Source organism: Notamacropus eugenii, chromosome 2, assembly GCF_028372415.1.
Source record: "Notamacropus eugenii isolate mMacEug1 chromosome 2, mMacEug1.pri_v2, whole genome shotgun sequence".
Classification (NCBI taxonomy): domain Eukaryota; kingdom Metazoa; phylum Chordata; class Mammalia; order Diprotodontia; family Macropodidae; genus Notamacropus; species Notamacropus eugenii.
In genome coordinates this window covers 537,057,268-537,075,444 of record NC_092873.1, presented here as the reverse complement: position 1 = coordinate 537,075,444, position 18,177 = coordinate 537,057,268, and the positions used below count along the sequence as shown (strand labels likewise).

Below are 18,177 nucleotides of genomic sequence, written 5' to 3'. Positions count from 1 at the left end.
AAAGGGAGGAGGGAGAGAGAAGGGAAGGAGGGAGGGAAAGAGGAAAGGGAGAGGGAGGGAAGGAAAGAAAGGGAAAGGGGGGAGAGACAGAGGAAGGAAGAGACAGGAAAGGAAGGAGCAAGAGAGAAAGGAAGGAGAGAGGGAAAGAGGAAAGTGAGAGGGAGAGGAAGGGAAGGAGAGAAAGGAAAAGGGGGGAGAGACAGATGGAGGAAGAGACAGGAAAGGAAGGAGGGAGAGAGAAGGGAAGGAGGGAAAGAGGAAAGGGAGAGGGAGAGAAGGAGAGAAAGGGAAAGAGGAAAGGGAGAGGGAGGGAAGGAAAGAAAGGGAGAGAGGGAGAACGAGGAGGGGAGGAGGGGGAGCAGTTTTGCCCCTTTGTGGACCCATTTCTGAAGAAAGGCAAGGAAGCAACAAGAACTACAAGGTGGTCCTTTCTATTTCTGCCCCTCAAATCCTAAGTGATTGCCAGCCGCTCCAGGCCTCAAATTTAAGGTCAGAATGTTGTGAATCTTTTCTCTTGTGACGAGGCTTTTGTTTCAAGTGCGCTCTTTTAGACCTTAGTAAATATGTGGCCTTGGCTACATTCCTGTTAAAATGATCAGACTTTAGCTTTCATGGACTGGACATCACTTCCCTGCTCTTGTCCCCTAAATATATCTCACCAGGACACATAACAATATCCCAAATTTTCCCCTGTGCTGATGTCAAATTTCCCCCATTGTGAAGTCAGCCTGCCCTGCACGGCCCCATCCCAGGCCATTTCACTCACTGCCGCCAGCTCTGGCATTTCAGATTTGTGGTACGAAGCCTACCACATCATCGGTGACAGGAGGGTTACAATATGACCCCCTGGGATTTCAGTCCTACGTTGCTGCCCGTTAAGTAGCCATGAGTAAATCTTCTAAGTTATGTCGTAAGACTTCTTGTCCAAGAAGCAATATATTCTGCAACCTCATAGACAGGATAGTGAAAAGACCCTCCTTGCAGTTCTTGGGCCAGTGGGGCTACCACTGCTATGAGCCCAGGATTTATAGGACCCTGGCAAAAATTCTGAGGTATGTCGACTTGGAAGGGTTTGATTTGCTACTCACAGATTATATCACGTTTGTGGAGAAATCAGGATATCGTTTCGAGCTGAATTTTAACCTTGAATTTACTGAAATATGTGTGAATACTATTCTGTACTGGGTCTTCGCGAGAAAAGGTAACCCCGACTTTGTGGAGCTGCTTCTGAAGAAGACCAAGGACTACGTTCAAGACAGAAGCTGCAACCTGGCTCTCATTTGGAGGTAACCAGTCACCCACTCATGACTGCTAAGGAACAATTCCTCCCCCTAAAGTGTAAACTCTATCGTTCCCGAGACAGAGATGCTCCTGAGAAGGGAGGCTTCCCCTTTCCCCACTGCAAATGCTTTTCACTGAAAGGCTCTGAAACAGAAAAGGTTCTGTTTCGTATCAATAGAGGAATCAATCAAAAAGCAGACAGATATTGAATAAGTACCTACTACATGCCAGGTCCTGTGCTAGATGCTGGGGATGCAAAGGCAAAAATAAAAGTCTCTGTTCTCAAAGAGCTTATATTTTATTAGGGGAGACAATACGGATGTATATGCAGGACAGTAAACAAAGTAAGTACAGGATCCTGGAGAAATCAGGGAAGGCTTCATTTAGGAGGAGATACCTAGGCTGCATACAGTTTGTACACTTACTTTCCGCAAACTGAAACAACTAAAGACCTCAGATGTGTCTATCTAGACACAGAAAGCCATGCTTTTCTTGGGCACTATGATCTCAGTTTTTGGAAATGGAACATTCCCTATGCATGCTTGTCCGTGTAAATTTGTTTTTCAGGGGATTAAAAAAATGAAAATGAGGAAGTGCTAACACCCAATTCAAATCTACTCAGCTGTCATTCATAAAGCATGTACTATGTGACCAGTGCTATCGCCAGGCCCTGGGGATACAGAGAGAGAACGTCAGCTCCAGATGAGCTTATCTCCTGGGGGAATACAACCACCAAAAAATTTATCTTTACTAAACTCGTGTTTGCTGACTCCTCCCAAATTTCTAGGGATCTTGCACTTGGAAGAAAATTAGCAAAGTCGTGGTTTATACAATAACCATTAATGAGGGATGCTTGTGAAACAGAGAAGAAAATTCCTTAAAAGTGCGAAGAGGAAGGAAGGAAGGAGGGAGGGAAGAAGGAAGGAAGGAAGGAAGGGAAGAAGGAAGGAAGGAAGGGAGGGAGGGAAGGAGGGAGGGAGGGAAGGAAGGGAAGGAGGGAGGGAGGAAGGAGGGAAGGAAGGGAGGGAGGGAGGGAAGGAAGGAAGAAAGGAGGGAAGAAGGAAGGAAGGAAGGAAGGAAGGAAGGAAGGAAGGAAGGAAGGAAGGAAGGAAGGAAGGAAGGAAGAAAGGAAGGAGGGAAGGAGGAAGGAAGGAAGGAGGGAGGGAGGGAAAGAAGGAAGGGAGGGAGGGAAGGAGGGAGGGAGGAAGGAAGGAAGGGAGGGAGGAAGTAGGTAGGGAGGGATGGAACTCTCTTCCCCCAAGTCTGTAACCATACCAATGCTGCTGCTAGTGACAGGATACATGTATAGAGTGCTTGGGCATTTGCAGAGTGGTCCAGGAAGACACTGAGCACTGCCTCTTGTGCAGTGTTACTGTCCAAGGTCCCTCTGACTATGACCTCTGATCATGCAGGGCACATCCAAGGACTTGGGGACAGCACCTGCTCCTCTTTGCCTCACCCCCACTGCACCCCTCTCTCTTTCTTCCTCCCCCCTCCCTTCTCTCTGCTAGGAGCGGCTTGGATATTAGGTTAATATTCACCTCATAAAATTATTTCTGGCAGACTTATGTCTAGAACGTACAATATTCGTTATTTTTTTCTTAGCACCAATTTTCTACAGTTTTAACATCAACATGGATCTGTGCATGTGTGCGCGTGTATGTGTGATGGGCGAGCTCTTACCTTCCCCAAGATTAACGTTAGTCATTTTACTAGCTCTTAAGGAAGTGTTGTGACGTTTTATAAAGAAAAGAGTGAGGGTCTTGGTGGCAAAAATATTTTGCTTCTAGTAACCTTTCAGGGTTTTGACAGATCAAATGACAGGTATGAATCGTTACAAATGTTAACCTGTCATGCTGCCATGGCTTTAAAAGCTAATTCAGAAATCACTATTCGAAGTCACTCTAAATAAAGCTATTGAAACCCCACTAAAATCTGGGTTTAAAATGAGTTTTCAAAGTTTAATCTGCACCAAAGTTGCATTTGATTAATCTTCACATTTAAAAAAAAACACACATTACAGTAAGTCAAAGTTTGCTTGCCTTGGACTGACAGTTAATCATCCCAGTGTTTATATGGGTGCTGGGCGGGGAGCAAAGGAAGAACCCTTTGTGAAAGTGGGGTTTAATGAGCTGGGCCCTTTGTACCTGAGAATCTAAGCTCCCTGACTCTCCCATGTCTGTGGGGCTGTGGTGGGGAAAGGAGGCTTCCCTTGTCTCTCCTCTTTGACTCTGCGTGACTGTGGCTGCCACAGAGCAGTATTGATGGGGGCAGAGTCCCATGTAGAAGGACTCTGCATGGAGCCACACTGTCCATGGAGGCAAGCATTTAGCTGGACTTGCGTCCCAGCCGGGGTTCTCCTGTGGTGCTTCTCCTCTGGCTAGTTCACTTCCATCCTGCCTCAGTTTCCCCCAAGGCTCACCTTAAACTCTTCTGCATTTCCCCAGATGTGTCTCTGCTCCTTCTTTAGCATTAACCTCATCTGAGTTTTGTATTTTCTCATCCGTGCACATGTTATTGAGCATCGAGGTGGCAAGTGAAGAGAGCGCCCGGCCTCAAGCCAGGAACAGCCCCAGACCCTTCCTAGCTGAGTGACCCTGGGCAGTCACTTCATCCTGTTTGCCTCGGTTTCCTCATCTGCAAAATCATCTGGAGAAGGAAACGGCAAAACCTCAGTATCTCTGCCAAGAAAGCCCCAAGTGGGGTCTGAGAGTCGGACAGGATTGAACAGCAGCCACAAACATACCACTATTTCTCTCCAACAAGTTGTATGGGGCTGAGCACAAGACGGTTATTTATCAAACGCTTGCTGAATTCATCATCAGAAATTCATTCAGTTCATGATCGAACATCCTCCTGGTGGAAAGAAAAGCCTCCAGAGAAGTCAGGGGAAAAGGGGTGAGGAGCCCCGTTTTGTCCCCCTTGCTGGGATATTCTTGGCTTCCACTCTTACCCATTTCCCTAAGAAAATCATCAGCACAGCACTTTCAGACTGGAAGAATATTTCCTAATGCTTCTTGAGAAACTGAAAAGGAAGTTTTTAATCTGCTTCCCACACAGAGAGGGTGAGACAGAGAGGACTGAGCAAGATTGCTGAGGGCCTTCACTGTGAAACAAAGGACTTGGTATTTCTTTTCTGGCAGAAATAGGGAGCCAAAGGGGCTTCTGAGAAGGGAGGCGATGTGGTCAAGCCTGTGCTGGAGGACAGTTGTGTGGAGGATGGAAGGGAAACAGTGAGTCTTGAGGTAGGGAGACTAAACTGGAGACCGTTGTCACTGTCCAGGCCAGGGAGATCCCTGTCTGAGAGGTGCTGTGTGGGCAGTCAACAAGTCTGGGCAGTGAGCAGGGCCCCAAGGCTTTCCATGGGACACTATTAGAAGGATGGGGGACAGGAAGGTGAAGAAGGCCCATTTGGGGAGAAAGGTCAGGGAGCATTCTGAGTGAGATGCCTATGGAACATGCAATACAAGCTGCCCCAAAGCAGGAGGTGATGTAATGAAGGTCAGGAGGGATTGGAAGGCTGGATATTTAGATCAGGGAGAAATGACCTGGGCCATTTGTGAGGTTACCTAGAGAGGACAGAGAAGAGGCAGTTGGCTCAAGACCAAAGTTCAGGAGGAAGATGAGGCTTGCACACATGGAGTCAAGGGTTATCTTCACAGAGATGCTAGCTGGCTACCTGGGGCATGGGTCCATCACCAGGAGGAAGCTTAGGGAAGACAGAGTCTGGGAGGACCTGTGCAGAAGGAGAGCCAGCCCTGTCATCCAGGAAGGAAGAGTCCTCGGAGCCAGGATGGAGACAGCAGTCAGGAGGAGGGATGCTCCCATTCCATTAAAGCCCCAAGTCTGGCAGATGCAGAAACACAAGCCTAGCAGGCTGCGACTTGCCCAGGGATTTCTTGGGAGCAGAGCTGGGGTCATGAGACTCCAGCTGAGCCACTCAGTATTCTTCCTACCCTCCAGCTCTTACCCTCCAGCTCCCTCTCCATCCTAATACCCCAGGAAATCCAAGTCAACCTTCACATTCTCCTACCTGAACAAGGCTTTCCTTCCTCTGGAGTGTGGTCCAAATTTTCTGAGGATTCTCTTCAGGCTAACTGCCTGGACTTCATTTCCTTAATCCAAACAAGGAAACTCCATGGCTAAGGACCATGAAAGAAAATCTACCTTCTTTCCGTGGTGGGATAAAACATGGATGGTAGAAAGATGGATGGATTTTGAGTCATTAGACCTAGTCCAAGTACCTGCCTGGCCACTTACTAGCCAAGAGTATGCTGGGGCTGGCTCATACTGTCTTGGGGAGCTGAGACAGGCACCTCATTGTAAGGGGCAACCACAGCAGCCCCTCCTAAACATCACATCAGATCTTCTGATGGGTGGAGAGTTCACCTGCAGCCACATCTTCAGGGTGTGGTCAGAATCTTCTCTGCAGCTAGGGCTGGCCCAGCCTCATCCAGCCAGAGTAGGTCAGAGGCAGACCTTGAACTCAGGCCTTCCTGCCTTTGAGGCTGGCTCTCTCCACTGCCCCTCTGTGCAGCACTTTGGGGAGGGGAGAGAACAGAGGACAGTCCAGAAGAAACTGTGAACAAATGATTCAGGAAGACAAAACTGCCTGGGGGGAGGAAAACAGCTCCTCACTTGAGGCAGTTGAAACCAGCTCATTATGCTGGGTATCTCTTGTAACTATCAAACTACTTCCACTTTGCCCAAATACCTGAGAATAAAGTGGCTTCAACTTTTATTCTTACTAAAGTGAATCACTGACCTTAAACCAAAGATGACATCTAGTCAATGGCCAGGAGGCTACAAGACCACCCAGGACGGAGGCCTGCCTCGGACACCGATAAGTGACCAACAGCAAGTCCTGTTATCTCAGGGTATTCCTGGGTGAACTAGAGGAGAGGAGCAAATCTGTCTCCATGGATGGAACTTCCACACCTCTAAGAACAGCTTAGATAGGCAGATTACATAGACAGATAGATGGCAGACAGCAGGACAGACAGACATAGATGTGGGCAGATGGACATAGGCCGATAGCTAGACATAGATAAACAGAGGCACAAAGAAATCAACAGACACAGAAAGATAAAGATGTAGACAGATACAGACAGCTAGGCATAGATAGACAGACATAATTAGACAAAGGTAGACAGACATAGATCAGTGTAGGTAGATTGACATTGATAGAAAGACAGAGACAAACAGAGAGCCATAGATAGATATAGACAGACAGACAGTGAGGCAAGCAGGCAGACACACAGACAGAGCAATGTGGGGGACTAGAAAAAGCCACAGACATCCTAACGGCCATTTAATAATGAGTTATATACGTTTGTTAACGGCAAAATCAATTCAACCAATAAACTACAAAACCCTCTGCTCCTCACCCCTTTTTTCTCCTATCAGTACTAGAATCTGATTTCCAAACAACGTGGGTTTTTCAGCTGAAAATATGGCATTATTACTAGCGATATATATTCTTCACATGTAATTATTTCTACTCTCTCAATCTATCCTTTTACATATCTTTTGCTTGGTTATGTTCCATTTAGTCTCATCAATGAATGAAATATTTTGGTACGAAATCATTGGCAAGGAGAGGCATGGTAAAAAAAAATGACCACCGTAGTAACAAACAACAATAAGAGATAGTTTTAAGCACCCACCTACACCCTTATGTGGAGTCATGTGCTAGGCACTGGGGCACACAGAGACAAAACTACAGACTGCTTGTCCTCAGGGAGCCTGAGTTCTCTATACTAACCATTTCAGCTAGCCAGGCCCTCCTATGATTGTCACATACTTTTTCTCCCTAATTCCATCGTCTTAATAATCATCTCCAGTAATGCTACTGATGCACCAAGGCCAGACCATCTCCTGTCCTGCCCAAGGACAAGGTGTCAGGCAGATGGCAATACTGAAGGATGACCCCCACTCTTCCCCGATTTCTGCTCCTTTCTGAGGTTTCTAGAGCCAAAGTATTCTCCATTTCTATTTGCAGAACCTTCACACCAGTGTATTGCCCAAGCCCACTGAGTGGCATCACGCCTTTGCTTTATGTAGCTCAGACCAGGCAATCAAACATCTTAAAAATACTCTTACAATATGGAATCCTCGAGAGAGAGAAAAAGCCTGTCAACATTGTGCTCACGATTCTGCTATATCCTTCGAGAGTGAGGATCATGGTGGATCATGAGTTGGTGGATATCCGGGAAGATGCCCAAACGTGCCTGGTGCTGTGCTCCAGGGTGCTTTCTGTCATCCCAGTCCGGGAAATCGAGGTTAGTGAACTATTCTCTTCTTGGATTGTGCATGTTCATGTGGCAGCAAAAATCATAAGGAGAAGGGAATGGGAAGTGTTTCTCTTCACCTTAAGCCAAAAGTAAGGGAACTGCAAGAAGAGGAATTTGCTCATTAAAATTAAATAGCAAATGAAAGAATGAGATCTAAATTGTCTAAGAACGAGGAGCAGGCCTTGGATGTTTTGTTTTTCACTTTCTAAATGTGGATGACAATGTGCAAACCAGAACCTACAGCACCTTTGTTTAAGCTATTAAGTAGATGCGTGTCAGGGTTACAGATCATATATTGTGATTGTACAAATGTCTAACAAGTCTGTTTAAAATAAGCAACGAACAAAGCAAAATCAGCTGCAATTGCGTAAATTGTTGAATGTCTAATCGGGACCAAAAGAATAAAAATCAACTAATACCCTTACTTAATGTTTAGTAACTTGCACTAAGGGAGCTATAGAATAATCTTTGATTTTAATCTGCCTATAGACCATCACCACCACCTTCCCATCCCTGCCCCAAGATCACACACACACACACACACACACACAACATGTAGATATAGATTGCATGACTATATCGTACAGCTGTACACCATAGCTTCTTTCCCCAAACCTAGTTTGTATAAACCCTGAGTGAATCCAGTAATCCATCAGTCTGCTCTCCACCCACCCACATGTACACTTGCATTACATAACACACATATATTTCTGTGTGTATATACAACCATATAAATGCATTACATATCTCTCAAAAAAAGCACACTGATGACAAGATTCACTTGGAAGTTCTATAAGCCAGATGGGGGGAAAGAAAGTAAAGTTTATATTTGGACAATACAGCGATAACTAAGAATTAATTTCTTTATTTTATGATCCCCAAACACTTTAAAACACAAGTTTCGAATAAACTACTTGTTAAACTGAATACCTTTACCCAGAGATATCTAGAAAACATGAAGCTAAAAGAATGTTCTGCTTTATTTGTTTCTGTGAGCTAAACTATGTTTGGATTCACTGTGGCTTACATTAGGCAGCTTGGGCGATGCCCACCATTTTCAACAGAACAGCAAGTTTCTGGACCAAACAGTTGTATCCATGCCAACTGGCAGCAATGGTCAGCTTGAGGAAACTGAGTCATTGGGGTAGCTCCAAATTCAACCCACACAGATCACCAACATGAAGGAGAGTCCTACTTCCTCTCCAGCTGGAGTCTTAACCTGGAGTCCACAGACTCAAAAAAATGAATAGATTCCAAAAATTTCATGAATGTGGATGGGGAAAAAATTACACCTTTATTTTAATGTATTTCATTTCTTTTGTGCTTTTATATATTTTGTTCTTCTGCATTAACAAATATCATTCTGAGCAGGGATTCAAGGGCTTCACCAGACTGTCAAAGGGGCCCATTACACACAGACAAAGGCTAACAACTCCTGCTTTGAAGGTTTCTGTCTCTCTTTGTCTCTGACTCTCTCTCTGACTGTCTCTGATGACTCTCTCTCTCTCTCTCTCTCTCTCTCTCTCTCTCTCTCTCTCTCTCTCACACACACACACACACACACACACACACACACACACACACCATAGAGAAAGAGCATGGTAGACTGAAGGGGCCACTGGTCTTGGAAGTCAGGAAGACATTGGTTCACATCCCACCCTCAGACACCTAGGAGATGGGCATGGTCCTGGCAAATCTTTTCACTTGCCCATGCTTCAGTCTGTTCCTCTGCAAAGTGAAAGGGTGGGACTCAGTGGCTTGCGGCGTCCCTTCCAGCCCAGCTCTAGGAGGGGAAGAGCTGAGAGAGGAAGCAACTCCCCAAGACCACATGGCTGTAAGGGCAGGGAAAATGCCAGCCCACCTTGGAAAAGGAAGTTCCTGTGCTGGAAGTTCCCGATGCAAGTGAAATCCCAAACCTCATCCCTCCAATATTCCTATATGTATATGTGTACATTTATGAAAAAACAATCCCTTCTCCAGACTCTGTCATGCTTATAATTAGCTGCATTTGATTCCCAATAAACTCACGTGGCTTTGGTGCTCTGACCATCTCAGCCGCATTACTCGTTGCACTTTAGATCTGATTACTAGACCTAATTTGAGCTATAAAGAAGAAAATGGAAGAGAAAGAAAACCCCTGAATCAGGAGCACTGGCCTTTCTTAATGATTACATACACGTATTTGGTTTCTGTCTCTACAGGAGCACCCTTGGAACAATCGGCCTCTCATCAAATTCCTATTTGTTAAGTACCCTGAGCAAACTTATTTTTAGATGTCCCTACAAAATGATTTCCAGAACTACCTCTTTTAAAAGGAGTGGCCACTCTGATTTTGGGTTCTGGAATTATAATAAATTCACTTGCTGTGTGATCTAGAGTAAATTCTTTAATATCCGGTGCCTGGTTTTTTTCATCTGCAAAATAGTCATTAAAAATACATGTCTTCAACTCAGATTTAAACAAAAGATAGGAAAGCATTTTGATAAAGTTAAGAATCTTGGAGAAAGGTAAGCGGGTATTTTTACTGCATTTGAAACAGAACTATGTACATGCCAATAGTTCTGACCACACGTAGTGAGAGTGATAAAGAATAATCTAAATGTTTTAAGTAAAAATCCCTTTTCTCTTCTTCCCAGGCACAGCTGAGCTTGGGAAGGCGACCGATTGTTTCCAATTGGTTGGATTACATTCCTTCCACAAGATATAAAGACCCATGCGAACTCTTACATCTCTGCAGACTGACGATCAGAGCTCAGCTCCTCATCAACAACATGCTCCCCAATGGAATATTTTCGCTTCTCATTCCTGTTCGTCTACAGAACTACCTGAATTTAGAAAGCTAATACACTTCTTTATCCCTGCTTCCTGAAGGAGGATCGTTCTTTGTACGGTTCAGAAGTTAATAAACTACTGCAGTAACTTCCCATTTTCACCTCACTGAATATTTCATTTGACAGTTGACGTATTTCCTTATAAGTGCTTTGGATACAGAAGGAGCTTAATAAATGCCTGTTGAATGGACGAAATAATGGAGTGCCAGTGTCAGATACTTTTTGTCACGTTGCATCAGGAGCGTCAGAGGACCTGAGCCCTGACTCTGAGGCTTACGTTCGGCCAGCCTTCGCTGAAGCGAGCCACTGACCTTCCCAGGGGCCCGTCCTCATCTGTCAGCTGATGGTGCTGGACCAGATGTAGCTCTAGAGCTATGCCAAAGGGCCCATGGCCCCCAAAGGGGTAAGAACCTCGGCTGGAAAAGCATGTGTCTGTCTGCCTCTTTCTTCTCCATCATTTGCTCTCTCTCCTGCCCTCTCAGTTAACAGCTACTCAGTTAGATTTCTTAAGTGGCTACTACCACATGCCAGGCACTATGCTAAGGACTGGGAATTAAAAAAAGGCAAAAGCGAGTCCCTGCCTCCCAAGAGCTCACAAGAGAAGGGAAGGAATGACAAGCAAACGAGCCACAGACAGAACATGAAATAAATGAGGGAGGCACCAGAATTAAGTGGGTTCCTGTAGAAGGTGAGATTTTAGTTGGGACTTAAAGGAAGCCAGAGAGGTGAGTAGTGGGAGCAGACGAGGGACAGTGTGCTAGGCCTGGAGGGTCATGTTAGTGGAACAACCAAGAAGTCAGTGTCACGAGATGCAAGACCACACGTAGGGGGAGAGAGATGTAAAAAGGCTGGACAGGTAGCAGGGGGTTAGGAAGGGTTTAAAGGCCAGACAGAGCATCTTGTATTTGAACCTGGAGGAGTTAGGAAGCCACTAGTTTGCTGAGTAGGGAGGATGTGACAGGTTCAACCCTGCCCTTTAGGAATATCACTGGAGTAGGGAGTGAGTGAGGCCGGCAGAACCCCAGCAATAACCCAGAGTGAGGGTGGAAGAGTCAGAGGAGAGGACAGGAGGAGGGATGTTGGAAAGGGCGAATCCACAGGCCTTGGCACCATATTGGATATGGGGGCAGGAAGAGAAGATAGTAAGGAGTCCAGGAGGACACCTGGGCTGAGCCTGAGGGACTAGAGGATGGCACTGCCCTCTGTAGAAACTGGAAAATGTGGAATGAGAGGGGGCTCCATGAAGCCAGGAGTTTCAGTTTGGCCAGTGAGAATTTCATGTCTGCTAACATCAGTCTGAGATATCAAAAAGGGATGTGGATATGTGGGACAGGAGGTCAGCAGAGAAGCTGGAGCAGGGGAGGTAGCTTTGGGAATCGTCATCAGAGAGATGGGAAAGGAGGCTAATGAGATCGCCTACAGAAGCTGCAGAGAGCGGGTAAAGAGGCTCCTGGATGGAGCCATGGGACACACTTATGGCCAGGGGATGAGAGCAGGTGGAGGCTCCAGCAAAGGAGACCAAGAAGGAGGGGTCAGAGAGGGAGGAGGAGAGCTGGGGAGAGAAAAGAGAGGATCACTGGCCGCATCTAAGGAGAGTGAGGACTGAGAAAAAAGCCCTGGATTTGACAACACAGAGACCACTGGGACCTTTGGAGACAGTGGTTCTGGTGGGACGGTGTGGTCTGAAGTCAGATCATAAGGCTTTACATTCTCTCTCCTTTCTGCCACCCACACACAGGCACAGAGAACTCACACGGTGGAGAGGACACTGGATCTGTCTGTGACCCTTACAAGATGGATGGCTGAGCAAGTCACTGAATCAACTGAGCTTTAATCTTTCATCTGTAAAATCCTGAGGACAATACTATTTTCACTACCAAGTCTGGAGGCTGGATTGAGGAACACACATTTTAACCCTAAAATTTAAACCTTAATGTGAATTATCATGCTTATTCCTATTAGTTTCTGAGAGGAATCTAAAGATATTTGTCCAAATGATATCCCGTCTTCCTGTACTTTGACTGTAAATTAGCTTTTCATAATCATGCTTCACTATAAATTATGATTTATAGATCAATATCAATAAAGTTTTACTAAAGTCTTAGTTTTTCATTTGTAAAATGGGTTGGTCAGCCTCAATGATCTTTAAGTTCCCTTCCACCTTCAAAAGTGATTGATTGGCCTAACAATTCACACCAGAACAATCACATGGATGAAAAAGGCATGTTGCCTAGATCACAGCTTCCAGCTGGAAGGACAGCCCACTGAATTTTTCCAAATATAATTTTACCTTAGAAGAAGGAAAAAGGGAAAGAGCCAGAACAGAAAAAAAACCCAACAACCTTATATCTACAGAACAGAAACACTATCCTCAAAATCACATTGTGCTAGGGGACCTCAAAGGGCATTGAGGCCGGGATTCCATTTCTTTTGAGCCGTGGACCCCGTGGAAAAAAGAAGAATATACAGAAAGAAGCCCATGGAACCTTTCTCTTTGAAAATTTTTCAAATGCATAAGATGAACTCTATAGGATTACCAAGGAAACAATTAAACTGAAATACGATGACCAAATATTCCCTCTGCTAAGAACCCTGATGCAGAGTTTTCCTCACCATCCTCAAAGGGGTCATTGAGCCCCACTTGAAAATGTCTAGAAATAAAAATTGGAGTATTAATCCTAACTGCCGTACAGCACATTAAGGTTCAGGATAATCTAATACGTCATTTCATTTGATAATAACCACCCTGCGAGGTCGGGATTACAGTTTCCTCACCTGTACAATGCAAATAATAAGAATACCTTCCTGAGAAGGTTGCTGTGAAGATCAATTTAGATAATGGATGTGACGTGCTCCGCAAAACTTAAAAGGGGATATAAGATTGGCCGCTGCTATCCCTGTTACGTTGCAGGTGATGAAAGTCGCTCATCGAGGGTCCAAGTTACTTAACAGAGAAGCAGGATTCAAACCCATGGATCTAAATCCAGTTTTATCTCCACCACAACCTTCCAAAGTGACCCATATTCCCATTTGGGAATTGGCCCAAGACTGTGAGGTTTTCCTTACATCAAGTAAATGTGTCTCCTTTGCTTCTCGTTCCTTCCAGGCGACCTGCCTTCACAGAGCTGCAGATCACCATTACTGTCCTCTCTCTTCCCCATCACCTATTTACTCAATATGGACAGCTAGGTGGTGCAGTGGGTAGAGCACCAGTGCAGGAGTCAGGAGGACCCGAGTTCAAATCTTACCTCAGACACTTGACACTCACTAGCTGTGTGACCTTGGGCAAGTCACTTAACCCCAACTGCCTCATCCTGGGTCATCTCCAGTCATCCTCATGAATATCTGGTCACTGGATTCAGATGGCTCTGGAGGAGAAGTGAGGCTGATGATCTGCACAGTCTTCCCTCACTCAAAGCAAAGTCAAGTACAAGTCATGTCATCATCTCTCTGATGGCCTGGTCTTCTTTGAGAAAGAAGGACGAACACATGCACACACTAGATAAACAGCCTCAGGGCCTTCTGCTGGGCCTTGTGAGCCAAATTAGGAAGCGTTTGCTCTTTGCCCTCCTTGAAATGTCAATGTTTGCTCCCATTGCCAAGGACGCACCGAGCCCTAGATCCCAGGAGAAGACGAGAGGCGCCATCCGGCTCATTAAACCTTTCTGAAGTCCTGACTGTGCGTTAGTCCCCATGCCTCAGCACAGTGCTCTGCTCCGATGGTCTCTGCTCCGATCTCTGCTCTGATAGTCTCTGCTCCAGTGGTCTTTCTCTGCTCCGATGGTCTCTGCCCCGATGGTCTCTGCTCCGATGGTCTCTGCCCTGATCTCTGCCCCGGTGGTCTCTGCTCTGATAGTCTCTGCTCTGGTGGTCTCTGCCCCAGTGGTCTGCAGTTGGCTCCCAAGTTACACTTTGAAGTGTGTATCTCAGAAACTGGCAAAGGCCCCAAATCAGGCCTTGAGTTGTTCTGCTGATTGTCTGGATGTAAGAAAGTAAGAGAGAAGCCCTTCATGATTCAGGTTACCTTAAGGGTACTGAGGTTACCTTTACCAGCATGACACACCTGGATATAGCACATCTGTGGATACAAAGTCTCTGCCCTGAGAAAACTTCCATTCTCACTAGCACTCAGGAGATCAAAGAGCTGAGCCCCACAGAGGTCACACAGTGACCTCTCTCTAGGATTTGAACCGAGGTCCTTGGGTTCACTCCATCACCTACCTCATCCTTTCCCTTTCTGCTCCCAGCAACACAGAGCTCGTTGGTTGGATGGCACCCATGGGTCATACAGTCCAAGCCACACCTACTCCGATCAGAGTGGACCCTTCTATGTGCTGTCACACATAAAAGAATATTATATAGAATACAGTGGTCATCCAGCCCCTGCCGAAGACCTCCCAGAGCAGTGCACTCCACGCTATTCCATTTGGGGACAGTTTTCATCCTTAGGAAAAATTTCTGACATGCATCTAAAATTTGCTTCTTTGCAACATCTGCCAATGAGTCCTGCTCTGTCCTCTGAGGCCAAAGTGAAGAAATACAATTTCTCTTCCTTTCCAATAATGTCTAACAAGTGTTTCTAATACATTTCCTCATGGAAGTGGAGAAGGAAGGAGAAGCTGAATGTACCATACACAGACATAATAGAAGTCATGAAAATCCCGCCATGTTCCTTTTCTTTGCCTGGAAAATACTTTCCACCACATGAGGCCACCCAGGATCCATTCTCAACTCCTACAGTGTTTATTTGCCCTTCATGACTGAAGTCCTGGATCCTGGATTCAAAATGCAGTGTGTGTGTGTGGGGGGGGGGGGGGATGGGAAGTAGCCTACTGCTCTAGAATCTAAGAATTACACAAATCTCCACAGTTACACCCTGTGTCTGGGAAGTCCCTTTCAACCTCACCCATTCCATCTCACATCATTTCCACACGCAGTGTACACCACATTCAGGTATAGCACTGCTCTGGTTCCAGATCACCACAGGAGAGTACAGCAATGAAGCAAGGCACTCCAATGTTTTGGTTTCCCTGTGCAAACAAAAGTTGTATCTGTCCCATACTGTAATCTATTAAGTGTGCAATCATATTCTGACTAAAAAAAATGTATGTACCTTAATTTAAAAATTTTATTGCAAAAAAAAATGCTAACCATTATCTGAACCTTCATGGAGCTTTGGCCGATGGAGTCTCATTCAACGTGGATGACTGCTGACTGATCTGGGTAGTGGCTGCTGATGGCTGGGGTGATTGTGGCAATTTCTTAAAATAAGACAATAAATCTGCTTCACAGATTGACCTCCTTTCTCTTGAACACTTATCAAGGTCATTGCAGGGTTATTAACTTTCCTAATTTCAATACTGAGGAAGCTAGGTGGCGCAGTGGATGGAATACTAGGCTTGTAGGCAAGAAGACATCTTCCTGAGTTCCACTCCGGCCTCAGACACTTACTAACCCTATTTACTTCAGCGTCCTTATCTGTAAAATGAGCTGGAGAGGGAAATGCAAACCAATCTAGTATCTTGGCCAAGAAAGCCCCAAATGGGTGCGCAAAACGACTGGATAACAACAGTATCAGTACTGCTGTCTCAGGGAATAGGGCTGCCCAAGGACAGAGAGAGCACACTATCTGTCAGCTAAGCTTGCCAGCCGGTGCCCCAAAACAAGGACAATATCAGCATCAAAGATCACGGGTCACAGATCACTACAACAGACACAATAATCGTGGAAAAGTCTGAAATGTTGTGAGAATGACCCAAGCCAGACACATGGACAGTGACGAGCACGGGCCATTGGGAAAATGGCACCCACAGACCCTCTGTGCGTAGAAACGACCAAGCAGACAAAAGGCAGCATCTGAGAAGCACAAGAGGAGGAAAGGAGCCCGGACTCCCTGTGAAACCCGCTAGTGGGGGTGACTAACCCTCCTGGGCCAGCAGGGAGAAGGGGAGAGGCGCACCTCTTGCTTAATGGCCAGAGAGCTTCTGAGATGGCCTGGACACACAGCTGGAGAAGGCTGCCACCTGGTGGACAACATGGGTTAGATGCCTTTGCTGGCCAAGTGATGGGGAAATGAGCCAGATGTGGGGTGAGTGGATTTGGTGAGGCTGCCCATGTTAAATTTCATTCCCCTTCCAACATCAGCTCCACCCAGACTCCAAGGCCCATCTCAGGTCTCCCCTCGAAGAAGCCTGACCTTCCCCGTGGACAATGATGCCTCTTGCCTAAAGCTCTGACGGTCAGTACTGTGGACTGTGGCACTTAACCACATGTGGTTTCCCATTCTTTTCGTGTATGGTATTCTTAAATAACTATCAGAGCTCACCTAATAACCAACAATGCTCCCAAATGGATGTTCTCACTGCTGATTCCTGATCCTCTGGAGAACTAACTGTATTTAGAAATCGAATACATTTGGTTCTCCCCAATTCTTTATCAAATGACTTTTTAGTATTCTTTCCTCTAAAATGTTGAGTTCCGGATTTGCTTCCTCCCTCACACCTCTCCCCCCACCCACTGAGAAGGCAAACAATATATCAATTCTATGGGTGAAATCATGCAAAGTATGTTCCACATTAGCCACATAAGAAGGAAAGGAAAAGGAAGGAAAGAAAGAAAAAAATGTCGCTTCGGTTTGCACTCAGCGTTCATCACTCGAGTCCTTTATAACTGTCTTGGATCGATACATGGAAGAGAACTGCCACGTCTTTCAGTTTTAATTTACCTTTTCTTAAAAAGTAGATTTGTAGCATTTTTTCATTTGACGATGTATAACTTTGATTTCCCTATCTGAAAACTGCCTGTTCGAATCTTTCGACCATTTATCAACTGAGAAATGGCTTTTTTTTTCAAAAATGTGACTCCGTTTCCTATATATTTGAAAAAAGAGGCTTTTATCAGACAAAAACAGAAAACTCTCTAAAATCATTTGATGTTACCCTTCAGGTAGAATTCTGCTTTGGCTTTGTCTGAGACCACGATTCCCGCCCCCCCCCCCCCCCGGCCAAGCTCTTCACCGTAGCCTAAGAACACTCTGCTCCCGCCCTTCATTCCCACTCTGGTCAAGGTCTTTCTTCTTGCTCATTTTCCCAGCCTATTTCTTCCCTTTGAACTTCAGGTTAAAATCAGGCTGTGCTCCCCTGAGGGTGGGTAGGCCCTGTGCCAAGCTTCAGGCTTTTTTGTGATGCTCATGCAGAGCTAGTTCTGGGGTCTGCAAGATTTGGTGTGATCCTGGGAGAGTTGTAGTCACTGCCCTCCTGGTCTGTGCTCTGGGCTTTACCCAGGAAGGGCCCTTGCTCCTGGGTAGCTGCAAGCGCCAGTGCTCCTCTTGGCCCTGGAATTGCGGCCCAGAGAGCTTATGGGCAATAAAGTTGCCGATCAGCACCAGCTGTGCCCAGGGGCAGTAAAATCCGCTGTAGTCTCCTGTCCCACCCCCTTATCGTCTCTGGGCTGAGAGCTACAGCTGCAGCTGCAGGCACCTCTCAGCCCCACCGCTGGGTTCTGCCATGCTCTGAGTCTGCCTGCAGCTCAATGTGATGGACCTTTCCTGAGGACCGCCAGTTGTCTCAGGATGCAAAAATGTCATCTTCTGGCATGTTGCGGGCTCCGCAGCTCCAAAATCTGATCTGAGGCATTATGTTAAAGTTGTTTGGAGGAGAATGTTGGTAAAGGGACCCTCTGCGGTCCTGCCTATCCTCCTCCTCCTCGGCTCCACCCTCATCCCCAATTCTCTAATGATGGCTTTTATATACTTAGAAGTCAATAAACTATTG

At 45.9% G+C, this 18,177-nt stretch overlaps 1 protein-coding gene across 1 annotated transcript; it reads left to right on the top strand.

Annotated features, from left to right (window-relative positions):
- Nucleotides 1-751: 751 nt before the first annotated feature.
- Nucleotides 752-10,506, top strand: ASB17 (ankyrin repeat and SOCS box containing 17). The gene is made up of 3 exons (XM_072649884.1): nucleotides 752-1,286; nucleotides 7,283-7,562; nucleotides 10,211-10,506. Exons 1-3 carry the CDS (start codon nucleotides 886-888, stop codon nucleotides 10,415-10,417), a joined length of 888 nt encoding a protein of 295 aa, XP_072505985.1. The 5' UTR covers nucleotides 752-885; the 3' UTR covers nucleotides 10,418-10,506.
- The last annotated feature ends 7,671 nt before the right edge of the window (nucleotides 10,507-18,177 follow it).